The following is a 23,672-nucleotide window of genomic DNA, read 5'->3' as shown; positions in this document are numbered from 1 at the left end:
TTGTACCATGGTTGTGTGATGTTCCATTAAAGGAAGTTGGGTGAAGGGTACACAGGAACTTCCTATCTCTGCGATACTTCTGTAAGTCCAAATTAATTTCAAACTAAAACATTAAAGAAATAAAGCAAATAGCCCAGAAAAAAAAATAAAGTTGAACTAAATCCCTACATCACATATTATAACAATATGACTTTCATTTAAATATTTTTTAATAAGAACATAAAAATACTACAAAAAGATTAGGAGAAATTGCTTTATGATCTCAGCATACAGAGGGTCCCAGAGGCATGAAAAACAACCCATAAATGAAAAAATGGATACATTTGATTATTTATTTTTTTTGTAAATCTACATGGCAAAAAACACAATAAACAAAAGTCACCAGATAAAGGGCAATTTGGAAAAAAGACAGTCATGCTCTGCATAAAGAAGTTTGGGTGGATGACAGACTGCCTATGACAGTGGTCCTGTAAGATTCTAATACTGTATTTGTACTTTTTTATGTTTAGATACATTTAGAGACACAAATACTTACCATTGTGTTACAGCTGCCTACAGTATTCATTCTGCACAGGTGTGCAGCCTAGGAGCAAGAGGCCACATCATCTAGCCTAGCTGTGTAGTGGGCTGTCCCACCTAGGTTTGCATAAGTACATTCTGTGATGTTTGCACAATGATGGAATCACCCAATGAAGCTTTTCTCAGAATATATCAACATCATTAAGCACACATGACCATACTTTCAACTATTATCACAAAAAGCTAATATTTTTTAAAAAAAACAAGACTTCAATCTGGTAGAAAAATGATCAAAAGCTAACGGGAGACTTATAAACCGGAAGCTGAGTTCTTAGTTCTCTTTCCCATCTTGCAAGATGGCGGGTGAAAAAGTTGAGAAGAAGCCGGATACTAAAGAGAAGAAACCTGAAGCCAAGAAACCTGAAGGCAAGAAGGCTGATGCCAAGAAGGCTGATGCTGGTGGTAAAGTGAAAAAGGCTAACCTCAAGGCTAAAAAGGTTAAGAAGGGGAAACCACACTGCAGCCGAAATCCTGTTCTCGTCAGAGGAATCGGCCGATATTCCCGATCTGCCATGTACTCTAGGAAGGCCATGTACAAGAGGAAATACTCAGTGGCTAAATCCAAGGTTGAAAAGAAAAAGAAGGAGAAGGTCCTCGCCACTGTTACAAAACCAGTTGGTGGTGACAAGAATGATGGCACTCGAGTGGTTAAACTTTGCAAAATGCCTAGGTACTATCCAACAGAAGATGTTCCTCGAAAGCTGTTGAGCCACGGCAAAAAACCGTTTAGCCAACACTGTGAGAAGACTGCGAGCTAGCATCACTCCCGGGACCATCCTCATCATCCTCACCGGACGCTACAGAGGCAAGAGGGTGGTTTTCCTGAAGCAACTCGGCAGTGGCTTGTTACTTGTGACTGGACCTCTGACCCTTAATCGAGTTCCTCTGCGAAGGACACACCAGAAATTTGTCATCGCCACCACCACAAAAATTGATATCAGCAATGTGAAAATTCCTAAGCATCTCACCGATGCTTACTTCAAGAAGAAGAAGCTGCGGAAGCCCAGACACCAGGAGGGTGAGATCTTCGACACAGAAAAGGAGAAATACGAGATTACAGAACAGCGCAAAGTGGATCAGAAAGCTGTGGACTCCCAAATTTTACCAAAAATCAGGGCAATTCCTCAGCTCCAGGGCTATCTACGATCTCTGTTTGCCCTGACAAATGGAATTTATCCTCACAGATTGGTATTCTAAATTTTTACAAAGAACCTAATTAAATAACTGAAAGATAAAAAAAAAAAAAAAAAAAAAAGCTAACGGGAGATAATACATAGAAAAAGAAATGCAAATGCCTTATAAACATTTGAAAGGATGAAAATTAAAATTATAACAAGATACACATTTTGCTTTTTCTTAATAGACTGGCAAATGACAAAACGTTTGATAACAAATCATCTCATTGAGGGTGTAGAGAAACAGCCGCTCTCATCCATTACTGGTTGGTGTGTAAACTGGAATCGCCTCTATGGAGAGGAATTTCGCAATAGCTCTTAAAAGTTGAATGTTTATACCTCTCTATCCAACAATATTACTTCTAAGAATTTATCCTAAAGATATTCTCCTACATGAGTAGAAAATATATATCCAAAAATATTCATTGCAAAATTGTTTGTAGTGACAAAGAATTGCACACAACCTAAAGTCCATTAATTTAAGGCTAGTAAAATAAATTATGATACATTTGTATAAAGGAGTACTATGAAGTCAGTAAAAAGAACACAGCAGTTCTAGATGTACTGACATAAAAAGGTCTCCAATACATTTTGTTAAGTACACAGAGCAAGGTGCAGAACTGTAAGCACAGAAGATTACTCCCTTAACTGTGGTTTCACCTTCCTCAGTTTCAGTTACCCATAGTCAACTGTGGTCCAAAAATATTGAATGGAAAATTCCAGAAATAAATACTTCATGAGTTTTAAATTGCATGCTGTTTTGAGTAGTGTGATGAGATCTCTCACCATCTTGCTCCATCATCTTTTCTTCATCACAAGAAGGATGATTACAGTACAATAAAATATTTTGAGAGAAAGAGAAATCCCACATTCAAAAAGCTATTTCTTTTTAAGAGGTAGAGAGTCTCACTATGTTGCCCAGGCTCAATTCACATACCTTTTATTACAGTATAGTGTTGTAATTGTTCTACTTTATTATTGGCTATTGTTTTAGTCTCTTACTGTGCCTAATTTATACATTAAACTTTATCATAGGTATGTATGCATAGAAAAAAGCAGTATTTATGGGGTTCGGTACTATCTGTGGTCTCAGGGATCCCCTGAGGCTCTTGAAACATATCCCTTGAGGACAAGGTAGGGCTAATGTACATGTATATCCTTTATCTCTCAGATCATCCTCAAAAAATCTAGTTAAAGTGGTAACCCCTGGGGAATTTTAGGGAGAGCATGTTTTATAACTATTCAAAAATTAATTTTTAAAAATTCAATATAGCAGAGAGAGGCATAGAGGAAACTAGTGAATTAGAGAAAAGAGAGTAGAGGATGACACTCTGGGAAACAGAAAAAGATGAGTAATCCAGAAGCCATGGTAGAAGACAGATTCCCTAACTGTGGGGCAAACTATGGGTTTATTCCTGAGAAGTGAATTCTGATGGGAACTTGGAGAAAGCCCTTATGAAAACTACAGCTTCAGAGCCAGGCAATGCTCATCGCAGGTCGGTAAGGGGCCAAGGCATGCGTGAGAACAGAGGAATAAGAGGGACTTGCCTCTAGTAGTGCAGATCTGATCAACAGAGTAACTTATTTGTATCCAGCAGATGACGTGTCTCCCTAGTTTTTAAGCTGATGCTTAAAGGAAATGTCCCAGCCCTTTCATACCTACATTCTCACAAGATGTTAAAAGGACAGATCGGTCAATCAATCAATAGATCAATGCTCAGGAGAAAATTACATCTTTCTCCTAAGAGTTCAAATGTTTTACCTTCGTGTATATTTCCAACATTTGCATATCCACTGTAGAATATAAATGGTACAAAATTGGGGGAAATGAGGCCATGTCTCAAGATGAATCACTTGCAGAAATAGGCCTGCAATTCAACTTTCCTTATTAAGTATTATGATTTTACAACATATTAAGGCCATTTTGATAGCAAACAAGAGTGTCGCCTTTGGTATACTCTTAAATATATGTGTGTGTTTATCTACATACATGCATAGGTAGACAAACATACAACCACACATACACACATGTACACACTCACTCATACACATATTATCTGGGCTCATCATCAGTTCCATCACTGGGTTTTAAACCACACTTGGGCATAATGATCAGTACACAATAATAAAACAGTAAAAGTGACCATGAGACTGTTATAAATAAAGATACTCATGTATATCATTGTAATTCAGAAATTTCAGTATGAGAACAAGTGAGAAAGAACAAACTTAAAAAAATAATTAGAAGTCAAATACACTTGTCACTGCACCCACTAAAAGGATTTAATTTAAAACTCAAACATCATCACATTGGAAGGAGAAATGAAAAGCTAATAACATGCATTGACGTTTACATAAAATTAGTATGTAAAGGGAGAGATATGAGCCTAATGATGAATATGAAGCAACGGTTTGCATTTTAACAAACTAAGCAAAAATGTAATTGACAAAGAGGCCAATCTAAATGAATTTCCAGCTATTTAAACACTAAGTGCAGCTGCATGCTAATTGTCAGTGTTATGAATTAGAAAAAAAAATCTGTTTAAACTGAAAATTCAAAAAATAAATGCAGCCAATATGTGAACTCACACACTGTACTAAAGTTACCATTCAATCAATCAGAAAAGGGTATTTTTTTTCAAAAAAGTAATTGTTAAGTGTTAGAATATTCATTCTGCAGTTACTTCAAACTGCTTGGGGAAAAAAGTATTTGGAGGCAAATGACAATAAGGAAGTGTTTCTGGGAGCAACATCTTTCTTTCTTGGAATTAAGACAAGATTAAAAACATTTGTTTTCAAGAAGAAGTTAATACAATAATATTTTATTTAAACACGACTAATAGCAATGGGAACAATGTATAGTTGGTAGTTACCTTTACACTAAAATGTCCAACATTCTGCTATATCAAAAAATAATCCACTGTATTAAAGCAAGCAGAGGAGTTCCTTTTGTAGGAGTTGAATCCATAGCGCACAATATCTTACTGGCAGTGGTGACATCAGGCTCTGGCACCAGCCTTCATGGGTTCAAACCCTAATGCTACCATTTCTTGCTGTGTGAGTCTGAGCAGATCATTTAACCACACTGTCCCTCATCTTAGTAGAAGGATAATGGTTCCTGTCCTCCCAGGACCATTGTGAGAATTAAATGTATTCATACATGCAGGGAACCCTGACCAGTGCCTGGCACATGCTCAATAAATGTGAGCTATCATCATCATTATCTTCAGTCAAAACAGCAGTCTCTCAGAGCTGGCATTATTTTGTGGTAAAAGATAAGGACAAAGAAGATGGTGGCAAGCATGCCACAGTCTTGCTGGGCCCTAGATGTGAAAGAAGTACTGTCATCTGTCACCTCCCATACCTTCTCCTTGGTGGATGGGGGTTATAGGAATGTCTCTGGCCGATTCTCGGTAAAGATCAATTCTGGGTGGGAAACTGACTGAGGTGCCCCTCCCCTGGAGATGCTGCACAGGTGACTCTAGAACCGACGGAGGCTGTCTTAGGACGTACTCTGAGATCTTGGCATATCAGCCCTTAAAGAGATGGCTGGGTGACTGGGCATGCACCTGAATTTGCATCTGATCTTTATCCAGATCCCTTTAGAATATGTCACCAAATGTTTTATAAATCCTTGTATTTTCCAAGGTCATGCAAAGGACAGGGCCCAGATATCAAAGCTGATACACAAAGATTTCACGTTCATTCTTCCCTTTTAATTTACTGGAAGTTCCAACCCTTGAATAGAGGGAAAAAGGCCAAGTCTACAGGCATCTTGGCAGAGTGACAAGCCACCAAAAAGAAATGTGAATTCCCACAAAACAAACACACCAAGTCCAGGCTCCTGTGCATGCTCTCAAGCCCGGTCATACTGAGGCCGGCCTGGCCTTCCTGCCAAGGGATGAAGGCGGGGACAAAGGGAGAAGTCCTCACTTTGAATCGCACACAGACTGGTTACAGAGCAGGACAAGAGGGCTCTGTCAGAGCGCAGTCAGGGAGAGCAAACCCAGACTCCAAGGGGGCTGAAAGGGAAGCTTCCAGCTACCTGCACAGGAGAGGGAGGGAATTACCCAGCTGGACAACAGGGCCTGGGTGAACACTTCTGGAGTAAAGATGACCTCAGGGCGAAATCCAGCTCTTCTGACCTGTGTGGGACCTTCCTTTCCCATGCCCCTTGGTGCTACCAACTCCTTCACCAGGGCCGTGAGAACTCAATCTCAGAAAAACCCACTCTCCAAAGAGGATCTACTGTCCTCGTTCACACCTTAGCATACATGTAACTCCACTTATTTCTCTCCAACTCGCTTTAATTCGATTATGATTTCTAAGATGATGAGAGGCTTTATGCCCTGTTCAAACAAGGGTCCATCCCGAGAAAAGCGTAGCCCAGAGTCAGCGACGACCTATTGCTCTTGCATAAGATACCAGTCCTCATCTGCGAATCCAAACCATGCTATTTCCACACTAAATGTCTAAAATAAGTAACTACTGCTAACCTACATTGGACTTATAAAATAAACTGAACAGATCACTCCCTTCCTATCCTCAATTATCATAGAAAGACAATAATCCTTTAAACTTAAAAAGAAGCATCACAGAGGAAAGGGTTGTCAGAAAAACCAATTTTGGGTCCAGTGTCACGACTATCTTACCATGTCCTTTGAATTTTCTGGGCCTCAGTGTGCAAAGATAAAATTAATGGGTTTGATGGCTATCCAAGGTTCCTTTCAACTCTAAAATTTCATGATCCATTAGTCATTTTCAGTTCAAGTACTTTCAGACATCGTGATAGCAAAAGTTCAATTTGCATTTAGAAATGAATATGAACTATGCGATTGAAGATACAAAGATGGACTTTTAAAATTAACGTAGCATGGCTGTGAGAAAGAAAATAAAGCATGCTGTAGAATCAGGCATGTTTCCCCTCAGGCCATTGTTATAAGCTACCTGACCTAGTATCTTTTTTTTTTTTTCTTTCTTTCTTTCTTTTTGCACTACAGCACAGCAAACGCAAACGCGTGAAAGAAACAAGAAGGATGGTAGCCACAAGGCCGCATGCAAACTCTCAGAGGGCGAGTGGGAGAAGGCTACCGCCGTGTGGACACCTGAGCAGGGAACCTGGGGGGTCACCTGGGGGGATCGTCCCGTGGGGCGCTCACCTTCCACCAGCTGGTCCAGGCTGGAGATCTTCTTGAGCCCGTCGATGGTGTAGATCGTCCTCACTCCCTGGGGCAAATTCACGTTATCCGACAGAGTTCGGGTCAAATCAGCCAGCAGGGCCTCAAAGGATCGGAAGCGGTCCGGGGAGATGGCGTACACAATCCCTTTGAAGTACCGGTCTCCGTTGCGGTAGAAGCGGACCTTCTTGGCCTTCTTCTCGGAGCTGAGCGTCTGCAGCGTGCGCGTGCGGTAGAAGCTGCAGTGCGCGCTGTGCGTCGGGCTGGGCAGGCCGTTCACGCGCGACCCGCGGCTGTACCTCTGCGCCTTGTCCCGCTCGTCGAAGTGCTCCAGCTCCATGTCTCTGCCGAAGGACATGATGGACTTCCGGTCGGACCTGCGAGCCCCAGAAACAAAAGCAGACACACACGCCCCGTGTTATTGCAAGACCGTGATTTCAAAGGCTCTGCTCTGCAACTGCTGGGCGGAGACGGTGCTGTCATCCACGGCTCCTTTACTGGGAGTCATCAAACGCGAGAGGAGGAAGGGGCGATCCCAGTGCAAACCGCGTATTAATCAACCCCAGTTTTGTTGCCAACAGCTGCTCCATGGACGTAACAGGCTGCAAACAGATCTCAGCCCCAGTAGTCACAGCAGACTTGCAGAGTGTCATCATCCCGCTTTACAGATGAGGAAACTGAGGCAACAGAAAAATTTCCCCTAAAATGTCTCCAAGTCAACACATTGAGAAGTGCTTTAACCAGCAATTCTGACCCAGGTTTGCCTGACTCTGGAGGCCACCATTCCTTGCAGGGCTCCCTACCTGGTTACAGGTAGAAAATGTGCTTTCTGTATAATTATCCCAAGAAAGACAAGTGGCCCTGGCAGGCCAGGAAAAAAAAAAGAGAGGGCAGGCAGCATTTAACAGTCAGACTGCACAAGCTTTACATAGCGTTTGTGCTCCCCACAGCCAGATGGAGAGCAAATTAAATCAATCCGTAGGTTGCACTGACTAAAGGAAGACTTCCCAACATATTCACATACTTAGTATTTTTAAAAGCAAATTCATCATACCTCATTTATTTACATTTACTGCTTCACATAAGTTGGGTTTAAAAAGAAGCAGAAGAAGAAAAATGAGGAAAAGAAGAAAGGAAAACATCTTCTTCTTTGGAGGACTCTGCCCTTCCTTCCACTAAGGTTCTCACTATCTTTGTGGTTGAGAAAATCAAGGCTTAAAGATGTTGATTTAGACTTGACCCTGTACTACCTGTGTAGCCATGAGAAAACTACTTGATCAACATCTTTAAGCCCCAATTTCCTCAATCACAAAATAGAAAGAAGAATAGTACCTACCTCACAGTTAATATAAACCATTAAATAAGTTAATGCACACGAAGCCCTTAGGATAGAGTCCGGCATGTGATAAGTATTAAGATTTTTTTAATTAATAAAATCTGCATTTCTGTTGCTGACCCTGGCATAAAAAGAACTAGGGGAAACACAGTTTTTCTCTTCTGGCAAGGGAGGCTCCCTGGCCCTCCTAATCTCTACCTCACAACTTTTGGAAAAGTACACCTGCACGCCCAGGGCCCCATTTCACTTTCCATTTTATACTTTGAGCAAGCCGCCTGGGTGATCCATTCACCCTTGCTAAGGCATTGCTTGTGGTGTTGCCCCTTGCAGGAGGGATCTATGTTTTAACAGGACAATCGAGAAAGTGGAAAAACTTCTGCATTCAAAGGAATGACATTTTAATGGCAAAATTTCAAGCACATTGAAATAAAACATAAGGAAAATGGAAAATTGGGGATAAGAACTTTGCAAGTACTTCCCAAATCCCACCTCCTAGATGATATATCACCTTTCCGAAAGTCAGCCAAAACTCACAGAAAGTACTGACGTTGGTCCCTGACCTTTCTTTTACCCTCAGCAAACTGACCTCTGATCCATTCAGAGTGGCTAAAATTCCATGCCTGCAAGCACAGCTAGAGATCTGGTACTCCTGAAATGAAGTGGAAGAAACCAATATTTATTGAATGTCTGGGATGTGCCTGGCACTATTATTCATCAATTATTTGTTTATAATATGCTAAAAATTCTCTTCTAGAACTCACATTAATCTAACAAGGGAGGTGATATTATCAAGACTAGGGGTGGGTATGGAATTTATCCAGAGTCCCAGGGTTGTGACTGAAAGGTTTGAGATTTGAATCCTCATTTACTGTGACTCCAAAGCCGATGCTCTCTGTCCCTAGCTCCCCTGACTGGCCCATCAGCAGCAAACAAAGCAGGGGATTTTAAGGTCCTTACTCCAAACCAGCTTGGTGCCCTTGGGCAGGCCAGCTCACTGATCCACACCTTGTCTGGGCACAGAGGGATGGCAGTCACCAGGCCTCTAATGCTCATGATTCTATCTGCTCATGAGTCAAAGGCTGACCCCACTGAGAGGCCTGGGGGTTTGGGGGGAGTAAGCGAAGTGTGATTTAAACCTGGAGTGATTATGAGTTCAGTGTATTCTACCATATATGGGTAGCTATGAACTGGTTTCATTGATTTTGAAGTTAGGAAACTTTAAAACAATTCGCACTTTGATATCTAATCCTGTAGGTATTAATTATTTAACAGAACCAGTATCTTGCCCATGATATTGGTAACTGCTCCTACTTTTTTATGTGTATATTTTTTAAGTGAGCTCTCCTGTCTTCCAAAAGGGGTGTGTGCCTTGGGGATGGGGGGGATGGGATAGAGGATACTGCCAGTACTCACACTAACTCACAAAGCACCTCAAAACTTTGTAAATTAGGAAGGCCAAATTGGCTTTTGAAGGTTTTGTTTGATTTTTAAAAGCAGTGATCATTCTTCTAACCCTAGGGGTTTGGGGGCTTTCTCCCAAATTGATATAAACGAAAAGAAAACAAGCAGGGTTGAAGCAAAGGATGGCACAGTGGTGTTAGCAGAGAAAGTGCAAACCTACTTCTAAAGAGCTGTCAGCTATGCACAATTGGCAAAAGCCAAATAATTTGGCAATTGTTTGAATTCCCTAAGGGGAACAGGCTTTTAGTACCAAGAACTCCACACCAAAATAAAAGAAAGGAACAATTTAAAACAGAGGAAAGTTTATTTTGTTTTATTTTATTTACATATTTCCTCCACCTAGATCACACCTTCCTCCAAGGGCAGGGCCCCCATCTTTTACTTCTCTTCTCTGAACCTGTCCCAAAGTGGGCAGCAATGTCGACAAAGAAAAACCACACTCGAAGTGAGATCACTTTCAAGACTACAGCTACCACTAAATGAATGTCAAAACACCACACTCCACACACTGGTGTGTTCTGGTAATTATTTCCAGCATCAAAATAGGTGCTCTTTCCTGGCCTTGGCTGTCTCAGCTCTTCAGTTGGCTTAGTCATACATTTCCACCAAGAGCTCCTGAAAAAGATTCGCTGGCCTCCCCCAGGCTCACACGTTCTGCACAGGAAGCCTAGCCTGCTGGAACACACCGCCCAGGTTCATGGACCATAGGTGGCCAAGGGCCAGGGTACACACGTGCAATGGCACCAAAAGCATAACCACAGGGACTCAGCCATGGAGACCACAGACCCTGGGTGGGGAAGAAGGGCTACTGGCTCTTATCAGAGCTTTTCCTATAAACACTGCCATGCCCGAAACCAACATCCATGATTGTTCTTGGTGGGATTTCTCACCATTTGGAGGAAGCTCTGTTCACCCACATGGGTTCCTGTTTCAGAAATTTACAAACACCCACCCCAGGAAAAATCACTGCCATAGACGCCACCACATCTAAGTAGATGCTGGACCTGGAAGTCCCAAGGCATATTTTAGCAGTGGGATTAGGATGCAGGTAGATGCACAGGCGAGAAATGAAAGGCACACACATACCCTGTGTGCACACACACGACCACAGACGTAGATGTCACAGGGTGTGTGCATACCTTTTATAATTTTCCTCCATATGACCTCTCTTAAAATCCCTGCTGACCCGCATCCATGTGACATTTCATAGTTAAAGCACTGTCCTACTTTCCTTTCCCATTGAAAGGCAATATATTTGGGAACAGTCATAAAACGTATTCGTGGAACACCCTGCAGTGTGGCCGCTGAACGCGTGTGCACCGTAACCTGGACACACGTTCTCAGGTGCGGCAGAGAAGGGACCGGTTTGAATGAAACCTTTCATCTCCTCTACCACCGACAAGCACCTCCTTGCCGAGGACAGCAGCAATTCTGCACAAACCTAGATTTCAAAAGCAGCCTCTTTTGTGGGGCAATGCGGGGCTGTGCGTGCACTCCCACTAGCAGGAAAATGCCATTTCCTCTCCGCATGCTTTCAGCACTGCAGGTACCAATTCCAACCTGAAGCAGCCTCGCTGTCCCCGAAGGAACTTGAGACCCTGCAAACCCACTTGCACCCCCCACGCTGCAGCCCCCACCATGCCCGGATCGCCCCCATCCTCAAGCACACACCACCCGCCCGCCCGGGCACACGGGAAGGCACACACACAATAAGAGGCCGGGCCGGCCACTCCTTCCAGGCGCAGACTAGACGTGGTCCTCGCCCCGCAGCCAGTTCCGACAATGACAAGCACCTCTCCGGGCTTCTCCGCCCTGGCTCTCCACAGCCACCAACGACGCGGCGAAAAGCCTGGGGGCCCGCTCGCCCGACTCCCCGCGTAAAGCCCGGTGGCACCAGACAAAAGAGGCAGGTGCCCGCAGCCCGGGGTCCGCCCGCGCGCAACGCCCCCGGGGCCGGCCGGGGCAGGGCAGCCGCCTTTCGAGGAACGGCGGGCGGGGCGGCAGCGGCCGAGCTGGGCGCCCGCCCTGCCCCCGGCGCCCCGCGGCTGCGGGCGGAGCGGGCGCTGCGGGCCCCGGGCCGCCCTCCCCGCAGCTCCCTTCCCCGGCGAAGGCAAACCACGCACCGGTCCGCGGAGAGATGCCGCCGGGGCTCTTTGTGGCCAGGCTCGGGGCCGCCTGCTGGCGCTGTCCTCGCCGGGCTGGGCGCGGCCGGGGCTGCGGGGCTGCGGGGCTGGGGGCGGCGGCGGGGCCGGGCTGGGCGGCAGCAGCTGCGGGAGCGCGGGCGTCTCGCTGCGGCCACTAGTGCAGGGATGTGCCTCGGCCCGTCCTCATTGAAATGCGGCGCTTCGCACAGCTCGCTCCAGCCTCTCTCTCCCGAGGAGGGCGGCGGCGGCGGCGGCGGGCGCGCTCCCTTATCTGGTCGCACTCGCTCGCGGCCCTCCCTCCTCCTCCGCGTGCGCGCCCCGCCGCCCCCGCCCTTCTTGGCAGGACGCACCCACCACGGCTGCGCCCGGGGTCCTCCTCCCGGCCCGCGCCCCGCTCCCGCCGCGGCGACCTCGGAGCGCCTAGCTTGACTGCACCCCCAGACGCCCCTCGGTACCCAGAGGTGGTCGTCTGGAGATGGGGGCAGATCCGATGGTGGCCCTGGGGACCGAGGAGGAGAACGTGGACAGGACTGAGTCTGAGCCAGGAAGTGTGCGGGGCACAGAGGTGAGGCGTGGCCCAGAGGTGAGGCCTCCACCTTCGGGGGAGGCGAGGGAAACAGGACTTCCTGTCCCCCAACCCAGACCCCAACCCTTTGATGTGACCTCATGGTTTGCCACCTTCCCCAGGGTACGGGAGCCAGTGGATCACTCTTTCATCAATCTATCAGTCTTGTCCAGGATCCATCCACGTAGTGCCCCCAGGGAGGACATGTCCCCGACCCTCCCAAGCACTCTGGTGGTTCCCTCGGCCCCCTTCACTGGGAAGGGCCAGATCTGCTCCTGGCTCGCACCCGTCATCCCCACTAGCCCCCGAGATGTGAGTCACCCTTGAAACACTGACCTCTGCTTGGAGCCAAGCATCTTACAACAGGCCCTTGAGAACGTAAGGGCCAGGTTTCGCTACCGGACACTGTGTGGCTGCCAAGGCTGGGGCAGCGGTGGAAAGCCCCATGAGCTCACACAAGCCTTTTCTCCCGGGGCAGGAATGTTCTCAGAGCCCAGGCAGTTCACAGCTTCCTCCAGTTTTTGCACAAAAGTCTAGGGAGTGGGAGCAGCTCCAGATTTCTGTGAAACCTTAGTTTGGCTCAGTAAGCAGCCTGAATTTTGGTCACAGTTAATATCCTGGCTTTCAGTCCTGTCACCTGGAACCTGTATTTGTCCCAAATATGCATACCTATACAAATAGACTCGTGTGTTTTTCTCTCTTCCTGAGCCCATAGCTTTCAATGGCAAATCAGAATTCTATTTTTCTCCTGCCCACTGAGCCTAGTTATGTGTTTGACTACTTATTATTGATAAGTGCTATTCTGAAATACTTTGAAAGTATTATGTAAATACTAAATAATTACCATTTGTTTTAAAATGCAGCTCAAATGAGATGCATGTTACATATTCAACAAGTGATGCAATATTTATTTTTGAACTATTTAATAGCCCAGGGATGAGAGTACAATGAACTCACCAAATTAACTGAACACAAAGCACTGAGCCTACTCCTTCAAATTCTGATGCAAAATGAGGGCCAAGGGGGAAGCTAAGAGAAAGGAAGAAGCCAAGTATATCTTCTTGAGAACAGAAATCAGAGCTGCTTTTTATCTTGCCAGTGACAAAGGCCAAGTTATTTCTGCCAAAATGCTAAACCAAGAAATATTTAATAAATTCCATCTCTTAACCCCTATGGATATTCTATCAGGATCATTTCTTAAGAGCTTTAAGTAACTCAACTGTGTCTTACCTCTGTCCTAGGTGTCCTACCTGGCACATACAGATAATGTGTTCAAAGACACACCTTTGTGATTGATTTTCTCAGTAGGAAAGTGCTCCGACTAGAAATAGTTGGGCATCATTAGCCCTTTCAGAAAACCAGGGGGCAACTGATAATTAGATATGGACATTAAACAATACCGACTGGCCACTACACTATGGTACTATCATTTAGTCCAGGACAGCAGACTGGTAGCAAATGGCACCCAGTAACGTGACAGAAGTAATGCCACTTACAAAGGCACCTAAGTTACTTCCAGACTAGCTTAAGCCTTTGACCAATCTAACTCATATTCAGTAATAATCTGTTATTAAAAGTAAATTTGACCAGGAAACTTCTGATTCAAATAATTTTCAAAAACAGATGTTACTTCCTTTATATCACTAAGGTATTGATCAAAGAAATGACTGAATTAATGTCTCCTTCTTCCCATGAACGTCTGAAGTTAGTGGAGATCTCCCTCTAACCCTCCAAAGCTAAGGTTGTTTAAGCTGTGTACCCCAATTGCTGCCCCAAGAAGACACATCTGCATCCTACAAGATGACAATGGCTTGGCCACAGCTCTGTCAGTGGCTCCCATTAACTTAGTGCTTGTTTTTTGCTGTGCTGGGGCTTCTATACATTTTCTTATTTTATCCTCATAAGATCCATGCAAGGTAGATACTATTATCCTCATCTTACAGATGAAAGAATTTAGAGACAGAGTTTATATCATTTGCCCATAGTCATGCAGCTAAAAAATGTCAAGCCCAAGTTCAATTTTTCAAATCACTATGTATTAAAATTCAAGTCAGTTTTCTAATCGCTAATGCCATATGCTTTTTATAGGCAATACCAAATTCTAGTGCAAAATGTAATATCTTTTGGAAAATGCGGTATTTTAATCAAAGACTTTATTTCTTCATAACAGAGAGAGTTAACTCTTGGCTAGTGTGAATACCACTTCCTTTAGTGATGAGTACCATCCAATGTGTCTACTCTGGGCTAAACTTTTCACGAGAACATTTATATTTGAACCTCTGACACAACGCTGATGGTCAATCTTACCTATGTGTGTTTGTTTTCTTAAAAGTAAGTTCTCAGTGCAAACCAGGAGAGAGAAAGAGAAACAAAACATAATACCTTTTAATTGACCATGTATCTCTCTTCAGGTGCCTGTTATCGGCATCTTCATAGAAAATATGCTTAATCATGTAATGCAGATAGAACTACAGAATAAGGGACATTCATAGGAAGACATACACTTCCTGTTTTTCCTTCTGGAAGGGAGAACTTACTCTGGCCCATTCATAACCTTTCCTCTGTGGCCACAGGCATGTAGTGCTCCTGGGTTGGGGCACTGTGCATATTTAGTGACCGCCACAATTGGGAGAATATTCTAGAATATTATCATCATTCTTATTTCCTTTGTATTTCTTGCAATATGGTGAAGGCTCTTTATGGCATTTCCCCATAGTTTGCCAAATTCCCCTCTAATTACAGAACACATACTTCTGCCTTCTGTTGGAATCACAGAAACTCAGTGATGAGAGACCTTAGCAGTAGCATATCTGATTTTTACCCAGTGTATAAATTCCTGCCACAACAAGTGGTCTTTTGGTATCCACTCTGTTGCTTCTAAAGTTGGCACATGCGGCGAAAGTGAAGAGAAATAAGATCGTCCCTCAGAGAGTTAGAATAGATCACAGGATTCTATATATAGTAGATGAGATCTTTAAAAAATAATTGTTTCAAGTGGCCATTTATCTCTATCTTGGCACTCCAAACATGCTGAGGTCCAAACTACATTAGGTTCTGCACAGAGGAAAAAGGGCCCCTCCCACCCTGATATGCTTTCCATAAACAAACGGAGAGCGTCTCAAAACTCATTTCTTCCTTTGCTGTCTGAGTATAATTGACTTTAGTAAAGGGGAACTTTGCCCAACCCACTCCCCTGCTGGACAGCTCCTCAAATTCAACTGAGATCCACTACCCTGGGACTTTCCTATTAGCCCCGGTCTACCCTTTGAACCTACAAAGAACAAATCTAATGACCCTGCCTTTTACTTATGCATTATATTCTCCCAAATTTGACAAACCTACTCTTCAACTGCTTCTCATATGACATGGTTGGGAAACCCCATAGCAGTGCAACTGTCAGTGTGTCCCTCCACATCTGCCTTCCAGAACTAGACATGGCATGGCAGGGATGGTCTGACTAGGGAAGCTCCATGACTTCTTTGGTTGTTGACATGTTGCTTCTAATAAAGGATCTAACATCAAATCAATGTCTCTGACAGTCATGCCAAGCTATGGACTCATCCAGTCAATACTCACCCAGTCAATAGCATGGCATGCAAAAGTAATTGCAGTTTTAGCATTGTTGAAATTTGCCATTTGATATTGGAATACATCCTTAAATAAGTGTGGTTGTGTTATATATCATTTTAATACACATTTCTCACTTTATTTTTTTTGCTAATGACTTATTACTTGCTGCTTATTTTATATTTATTTTAGACTATGGAAATGATGGTAGACAAAAAGCAAATTTGAGCAATTTTCTTATTCAAGTTCAAAATGAGTCGTAAAGCAGCTGGGACAACTTGAAACATCAACAAGGCATTTGTTGTCTTGAAGATGAGGAGTGCAGTGGACAGCCATTGGAAATTGACAACAACCAACTGAGAGCAATCACTGAAGCTGATCATCTTACAACTACACGAGAAGTTGCCAAAGAACTCAATATTGACCATTCTATGGTCCTTCCACATTTGAAGCAAATTGGAAAGGTGAAAAAGCTCAATAAGTGGGTGCCTCATGAGCTGACTGAAAATCAGAGAGATCGTCATTTTGAAGTGTAGTTTTTCTCTTCTTGTACGCAATGACGACGAACCATTTCTTAATCAGATTGTGACTTGCCACAAAAAGTAGATTTTATATGACAGCTGGCAATGACCAGCTCAGTGGTTGGACCGAGAAGAAGCTCCAAAGCACTCCCCAAAGCCAAACTTGCACCAGAAAAAGGTCATGGTCACTGATTGGTGGTCTGATCCACTACAGCTTTCTGAATCCCAGGGAAACCATTCCATCTGAGAAGTATGCTCAACAAATTGGTGAGATGTACTGAAAACTGCAACACCTGGAGCCAGCATTGGTCAACAGAAAGGGCCCAATTCTCCACGACAATGCGCAACCTTGGGTCACACAATCAATGCTTCAAAAGTTGAACGAATTGGGCTACAAAGTTTTGCCTCATCCACCATATTCCCCTGACCTCTCGCCAACCCACTACCACTTCTTCAAGCATCTCGAAAACTTTTTGCAGGGAAAGTGCTTCCACAACCAGCAGGATGCAGAAAATGCTTTCCAAGAGTTCACTGAATCTGAAAAGAACAGATTTTTATGCTACAGGAATAAACAAACTTATTTCTCATTGGCAAAAATGTGTTGATTGTAATGGTTCCTGTTTTGATTAATAAAAATGTGTTTGAGCCTAGTTATAATGATTTAAAATTCACAGTCTAAACCGGAATTACTTTTGCACCAACCTAATACAATCTTTATGTTTTTCACATATTCTGCTTTTTAAGGTCCCTCACTCTGTATTTGTACAATTAGATTTAGGGGACCTAAGCCCAGTGCTCTCTCGGAATTTTCCTTTATTAAGTTGTGTATTGTTATTTGATCCTCCTTCCTGACCTGTTGAGTGAGGTCCTTGTGGACGCTAATTAGGTCACCTTACTCATGAGTGACCGCTCCAGCATCCATCCTATCAGTCTGATTAACACCACACCAACATCCTCATCTCAGTTGTTGATAAAAGCTTTCAACAGAACGTGGTCACAGCAGCCTCCGTCACCTCAATGCCCACGATCTCTCTCCAGGTTGATAGTTTATGGCAAATGACTGTCTCAGTGTACTTGAGTAATCACAGAGGTTAACATGTTCTCTACAGCTAATAAATATCTAGAGATCCAGTGATAGGAAAAATTCACATTTTCACATCTAGGATTATATCCTTGACTTCAATGCTATTTTGAGGTCATAAGTATTTACAGACCACACAAAGTTTCATTTATTCATCCATTCATCCGATAAATAATGTTTGAGTGCCCCGAATGTGCCAGACACTATGCTAGGTGGGAGTGATACAATCATGAGAGAGTTACAAAGATCCTGTGTCCAGGCACTGACACGCTATAGGGTGACAGATGTCACACAAATAATCGTGTCAGTACTGTGAAGGAAAAGAACACAAAGAGCTTCAGGGAGAGCGTCCTTTCCCTGAAGAAGTAACATTTACGCAAAGACCTAAAGTTAGCCAGGCAAGAAGGGGGAAGAGTATATTCCAAGCAGAAGAAATAGCCGTGTGAAGACTTTGAGTGAGAAGAACTTGTTGAAGGACCAAGAGTTTGGCTGAACAGGTGAGGTAGGTGGGCAGGGAAAGTGCAGAGAGGCCACTGTGAAGGTAGCAGGGACCGGTGGGCCACCACCCAGGGCCATATGAAGGGATGCAGACTTTGTCCTAAGAGAAAAGGGAAATTGCTGGAGGGTTTTAAGCAGAAAAGTGGCAAGATCAGCTTTGCATGTTGAAAAGCTCCTCTAGCCTTTTCTGGCTGCTATTGTGGAACACTAGAGAAGAACAGGGGAATGGGAACAATTTTACTCCAAGGTCTTGCTTGGAAAGGGTGGCAGGGGAGAACAGTAGGTGGGAAGGAAAGTTCAAGTTGTTATGTGCCTACCATCGTTCTCTTGGCGACGTGAATCTGAACTTACTAAAGTTTGCAAATCCATGGTTTTTTTTTTAACTCCATGGATTAAATAAGACACCTTCAAGTGAAAAATATTATTATGTAAAATTACAGATTGTTCCTGATACAATCATTTCAGAAAAATAATTTAAGAGTATGTCTTTGTACATTTTATCGCTGCCGCAAGGCATGAAGCAGCCCCCCTAAAACGGAGGTCCCCAAACTTTTTAAACAGGGGGCCAGTTCACTGTCCCTCAGACTGTTGGAAAGTGTGCACCGTGGGCCCGGGACGAGTTGGCTGCTAAGCAGGACAGGCAGGCAGCAAAAACACCCGGAGGGCGGGATAAATGTGTTAGGCGGCCCGCATGTGGCCCGCAGGCCATAGTTTGAGGACCCCTGCCCTAAAATAATGAAAATTTTACGTAAAGATCCTAAAATTAACCTTAAAATTAGTGGCCTTTGCTAAAATACATTTGAACAGAATTTTATTTGGCCACATTCTTCCTTCCAGAAATTTTTTTAGAGACAAATAATTCACTTTTTATATTCATTAACACACGCATTAAAATACTCTATACTACTTTGTTAATTGCCATATTCTGAGAACTTTCACTGATTCTATGGAACACAAATACTTAAGAAGTCACAATAGTTATTTATATTTATCCTCTAGGAATGTAGTGGAACTCAACAGAAATACCTAGGATTTTTCCAACCTAGGGCTAAGACATTAGTGATTGTCCATTTATCAGATGTGCCTGCAGACTAAATAACTTCATCAATAAAGTCAAAGAGTCTTCGGCAAGTTTTGAGATATCCCAAGGAACCTTTTAAATTTTAATTTAATTTGTGGAAGTAGATTTGTAAAGGTATCTCAAACAAAAAGAAAACTTACTAAACTTCTGCTGTAACAGAGAATGGCCTGAAAGGGGGTAAAAATATTTTATGTCTCTTCAAAACCCCCTCACCCTTTCTGAGAACTAAAACCTACATCCCTGTCTCAGGCCAGTTGGAGGAGGGCAGGGGAGTGTCCTTTGTTCTTTGTGCCACAGGAGACGGCTCCTGAGAATTGTCCAGGTGGAGGTCACAAGATTGTCTTCACCAAAAATGGGATTATGGGATTAATCAGAACCTTTAAAAGTTCTGCACTTCTGCTCAGAGGAAGAACATTGGTACTTTTGTTAGGTTGATACAGAGGAATTCTGGGTCTCCTAGCGATGAAAGTGGGCGCTGTTGCCCCCATCTTGGTCCTGCCCCTCCCTAATCCTGCCCTGAGGTACTGCCATACCTGGGGGAGGAGGGAATGCCCTATGAATCGGCCAATCAGAACGTAGCGTTCCATCTGCAAAAGAATGCAGAAGACTCTCTAGCTCATGGCCAAGCCGCATAGGTACCATAGAGTCCAAAAAATGACCTAGAACAACTCCCAACTGTCCAATCAAAGTGATTCCACAGTGACGTCTGAGCCACTAGGGAGGTCCCAATCTGGGCACTATAAAACAAGAGGCCAACCATAACCAAGCTCTCTTTTTCTTGCTGTGACAAGGGGTCTGGTTATCTTCTATAGCATGTGTATGATGCTCTGTAAACCTATGTCTTGCTCTTGCCCTATAATCCTATCTTTCCTCAATAAACCTCATTTTCATGCTTGCCTAACTTTGGTGCATCTGGTTATTCTTTGGCCATCGCTTCAAGAACTGACGTTTCAGACTGAAACCTGCCTGACATTTTAACATGGGAGCCTGGCAACCTCTTCATTTGCCAGCAAATTAATAAACTTCTCTTTTATGCTCCTCTAACCACTTGTCCTCCATCTTCTGATGTGGCCTCGGGGACAAGTGCCAGACTTTTGGTAACACTGCTACTGACAATCTTCTTCTAAGTGAAAAAAATATATATATATTTTTGGTGTGTATGTGTCGGGTCATAGTTGTCTATTCTCGGTTCTTGGTGTTCTCTTGGCCGAAGAATGACCAGACACCAAAAGTAAGGCAAGTGTGAAATGAGGTCTAGTGAGGAAGGGCAAAATATGTTTACAGAGCAAGAACAAGATATAGTTTTACAGAGCAAGAGCAAGATACGTTCGCCATAGATGACAAATGGGCTCCCTGTCCTACAAGGGCTCTGGTAACAGTCTTGGTGTCTTGTTTTATGGTGTCTGGATTGAGCCGTCCTTGTGGTTCAGACATCACCACTGAACTACTCTGATGGACAGTTAACAACATGGTAATTAGCCTTAGGTTACTCTAGGTCACTTTCCAGATCCTACTGTGCCTAGGCTGCCTGGCCTGCTTCCCTGCATTCTTCTGCAGATTGCCAGGGCATTCTTCTTTCTTCCCAGGTGTGGCAGCCACTTGGGGCAGGATTAAGGCGGGGCAGCACCAAGCTGGGGTGGCTGGCCTGCCTTTGACCCTAGGAGAGCCAGGGATCCCTTGCTGTCTACCTAACGTATGTATTCTTCTAAACTTTTTGATGCATATGTACATATACCAAAAAATATAATTTTAAATATAAAAAAAAGTAGGATGCTAATGTTATCAAAACTGCAAGGGGTTTCAGCCTAGGTCCAGTTACTCCTCACACAAAGATCCAATTATTGAGACAAATGAGGGTTGCCAAGGAAAGGGGTCTTTTTTTAAATATGAAAGACATTTTGTCAAATGAATGGGAGAAGCTGCTTCAAATCTGTCTCTTGGACTAAACAGAGATCATGGGCTTTTAAAGGAGAGGCCGCATGCCTTGGGGCAGGTCATGGTATAACTAACAAAGGGCTGCTGTGCGGGGCGGGCAGGTTGTGGGTCTTGGCATCAGGAAATCTGCCCAGGGGCCTTCAGAATTTCAGCAACTTTATTTTGAAGAAAATCCTCCATTTCTGGTAAACATATCAAAAAGTCAAGTGGTTAGTTAAGAGAGAGTATTATGAAAAAACATATAGGGGTCACTGAAATTTATTCATAGACTGTTTATGCTAATGTATATAATGTTGTGTAACCTTTTTCATTTAACAACTCAAAATGTGTCATAAATCTAAATGTAAGAACTAACACAATAAAACTTCTAGAAAAAATATGGGAAAAAAATGCTTGTGACCTTTGCCTATACAAAGATTACTTAGAAAAGACACAAAAATGTGAAACATAAAGAAAATCAGGTATGTTGGTTTTTATGAAATTTAAAACTTTTGCTCTCCAAAAGACATTGTTAAGAAAATGAGAAGGGAAGCCACAGAGTAGCAGAAAATATTTGCAAAACATATATCTGATAAAAAAAATCTTGCATCCAGAATAAAGATCCCTTCCAGCACAATAGGAAGAAGAGCAAAAAAGGGAGGTAGGAAGTCAAAAGATATGAATAGACACATCACCCAAGAACACATAAGAATGTTCAGCATCATTAGTCATTAGGGAAATGCAAACTAAAACCACAATGAGCTATCACTACACACCCAATATCATAACTAAAAATAAAAAGACTGATGATACCAAGTGTTGGGGAGGGTGTTGAGCAACTGGAGCTCTCCATCATTGCTAATTAGAATGCAAAATGATACAACCACTTTGAAAAGTTTGCCAATTTCTTATACAGTTAAAAATACACCTGCTCTATGACCCACTTCTACATTCGTAAAGAAGAGAAAGAAGAACATTTACACAAGCCTTGTATTAAAATTTTCATAGCAGCTTTATTCATATTAGATTAAACTTTCCAAATACATATTTACTGGTGAATGTATAAACAAATTGTGGAACATGCATACAATGAAACACCATTCAGCTATTTAAAAAGTGGAAGAGGCCAAGCGTGGTGGCTCACGCTTGTAATCCTAGCACTCTGGGAGGCCGAGGCTGGAGGATGGCTACAGGTCAGGAGTTTAAGACCAGCCTGAGCAAGAGTGAGACCCTGTCTCTACTAAAAATAGAAAGAAATTAGCTGTACAACTAAAAATATATAGAAAACTTAGCCGGACATGGTAGCACATGCCTGTAGACCCAGCTACTCAGGAGGCTGAGGCAGGAGGATTGCTTGAGCCCAGGAGTTTGAGGTTGCTGTGAGCTAGGCTGATGCCACAGCACTCTAGCCCAGGCAACAGAACAAGACTTTGTCTCAAAAAAAACTTAAAACGTGGAAGAACTACTGATATATAACAACATGGAATGGATCTCAAAACATTATGTTAAGTGGAAGAAGACATGCATGAAAGACTACATCCTGCATAATTCCATTTATATGAAATTCCAGAAAGAACAAAGAAAGCAGATCAGTGGTCACAAGGCCTGGAGTTGGGAGAAGATTGGCTACAAAGGAGCATAAGTGATATTTATGGGATAATGGAACTGTTCTATATCATCATTGTGGTGGTGGTTGTAGGACAGTACCCATTTGTCAAAACCTACCACATTGCCCACTTAATACTGGTAGATTTTATTGTATGTAAATTATAGCTCAATGAAACTGATTAAAAATCTCTGTATGTCAAATGAAAAGTAAAAAGGTGAATGATAGGCTGGGGAAAACATGTTTGGAATAGATATGATAGACAAAAGGTTACTATTCTTAACTGACAAAGAGCCATAGAAATTTATAGATAAACATCAAGGAATCTGATAGAAAAATCAACAAAATATATGCAGTTTTAATCTTTTCGGAGAGCAAATTGCAAATAAACAGACTCTTTGATCGAACAGAATCTATCCTACAAAAATAAAAGCAGCAGTACTTACAGCTTTGTGTATAAATTTGTTAACTGTTGGTTTTTGCCTACCCTCAGAATTAAAACTCTGGGAGGGTGGGGGGATTTATTGTCTATAAATAGAGAAATGGCTAGATAAATTGGAGTCCATATATATATACTACAGAATATCATGCTGCTATTAATAACATGTTAGTCTATCCATATTGACATGGAAGAATGAACATGGTATGTTGTTATATGGAATGGTAAGTTGCAGAAATATTTATAGTGTGACCTCATTATTTGGTAATGAAATGAAAGAAAGAAAACCTATATTGTGTAACTGTTTGTATACGATTGTACTAGTTTAGACAACTAAAGATAAATGTATATTTGGCCAGGCTCCATGGCTCACACCTATAATCCCAGAAACTCAAGAGGCTGAGGTGACTGGATCACTTGAAACCAGCAGTTTGGAGTTGCAGTGAGCTATGATCATGCCACTGCACTCCAGTTTGGGTGACAGAGCAAGACCCTGTCTCAAAAAATAAAAACAAACACACATACCCA

General features: G+C 43.0%; 1 protein-coding gene and 1 pseudogene across 3 annotated transcripts in view; one reads left to right on the top strand and one right to left on the bottom strand.

Moving 5' to 3' along the window:
• Positions 1 to 12,131, bottom strand: part of DCLK1 (doublecortin like kinase 1) — a 322,579-nt gene extending 310,448 nt beyond the window's left edge. For 2 of the 3 annotated variants that reach the window (XM_012748079.2, XM_020290423.2), the window contains exons 1-2: positions 11,852 to 12,127; positions 6,914 to 7,308 (exon numbers count right to left, since the gene is read on the bottom strand). In XM_012748079.2, coding sequence (XP_012603533.1) covers positions 6,914 to 7,289 — 376 coding nt within the window. In that variant the 5' untranslated portion in view covers positions 7,290 to 7,308; positions 11,852 to 12,127. Of the gene's footprint in view, positions 1 to 6,913; positions 7,309 to 11,851 lie in introns of all 3 variants that reach the window. The other variant, XM_012748076.2, reaches the window with a different exon arrangement.
• On the top strand, positions 810 to 1,834 carry LOC142874895 (large ribosomal subunit protein eL6 pseudogene; annotated as a pseudogene).
• Positions 12,132 to 23,672: the final 11,541 nt, after the last annotated feature.

The sequence above is a fragment of the Microcebus murinus genome, chromosome 13, assembly GCF_040939455.1.
Source record: "Microcebus murinus isolate Inina chromosome 13, M.murinus_Inina_mat1.0, whole genome shotgun sequence".
In the NCBI taxonomy this organism is placed as follows: domain Eukaryota; kingdom Metazoa; phylum Chordata; class Mammalia; order Primates; family Cheirogaleidae; genus Microcebus; species Microcebus murinus.
The sequence above is the reverse complement of the archived record's forward strand: the minus strand, read 5'-3'. Positions and strand labels throughout refer to the sequence as shown.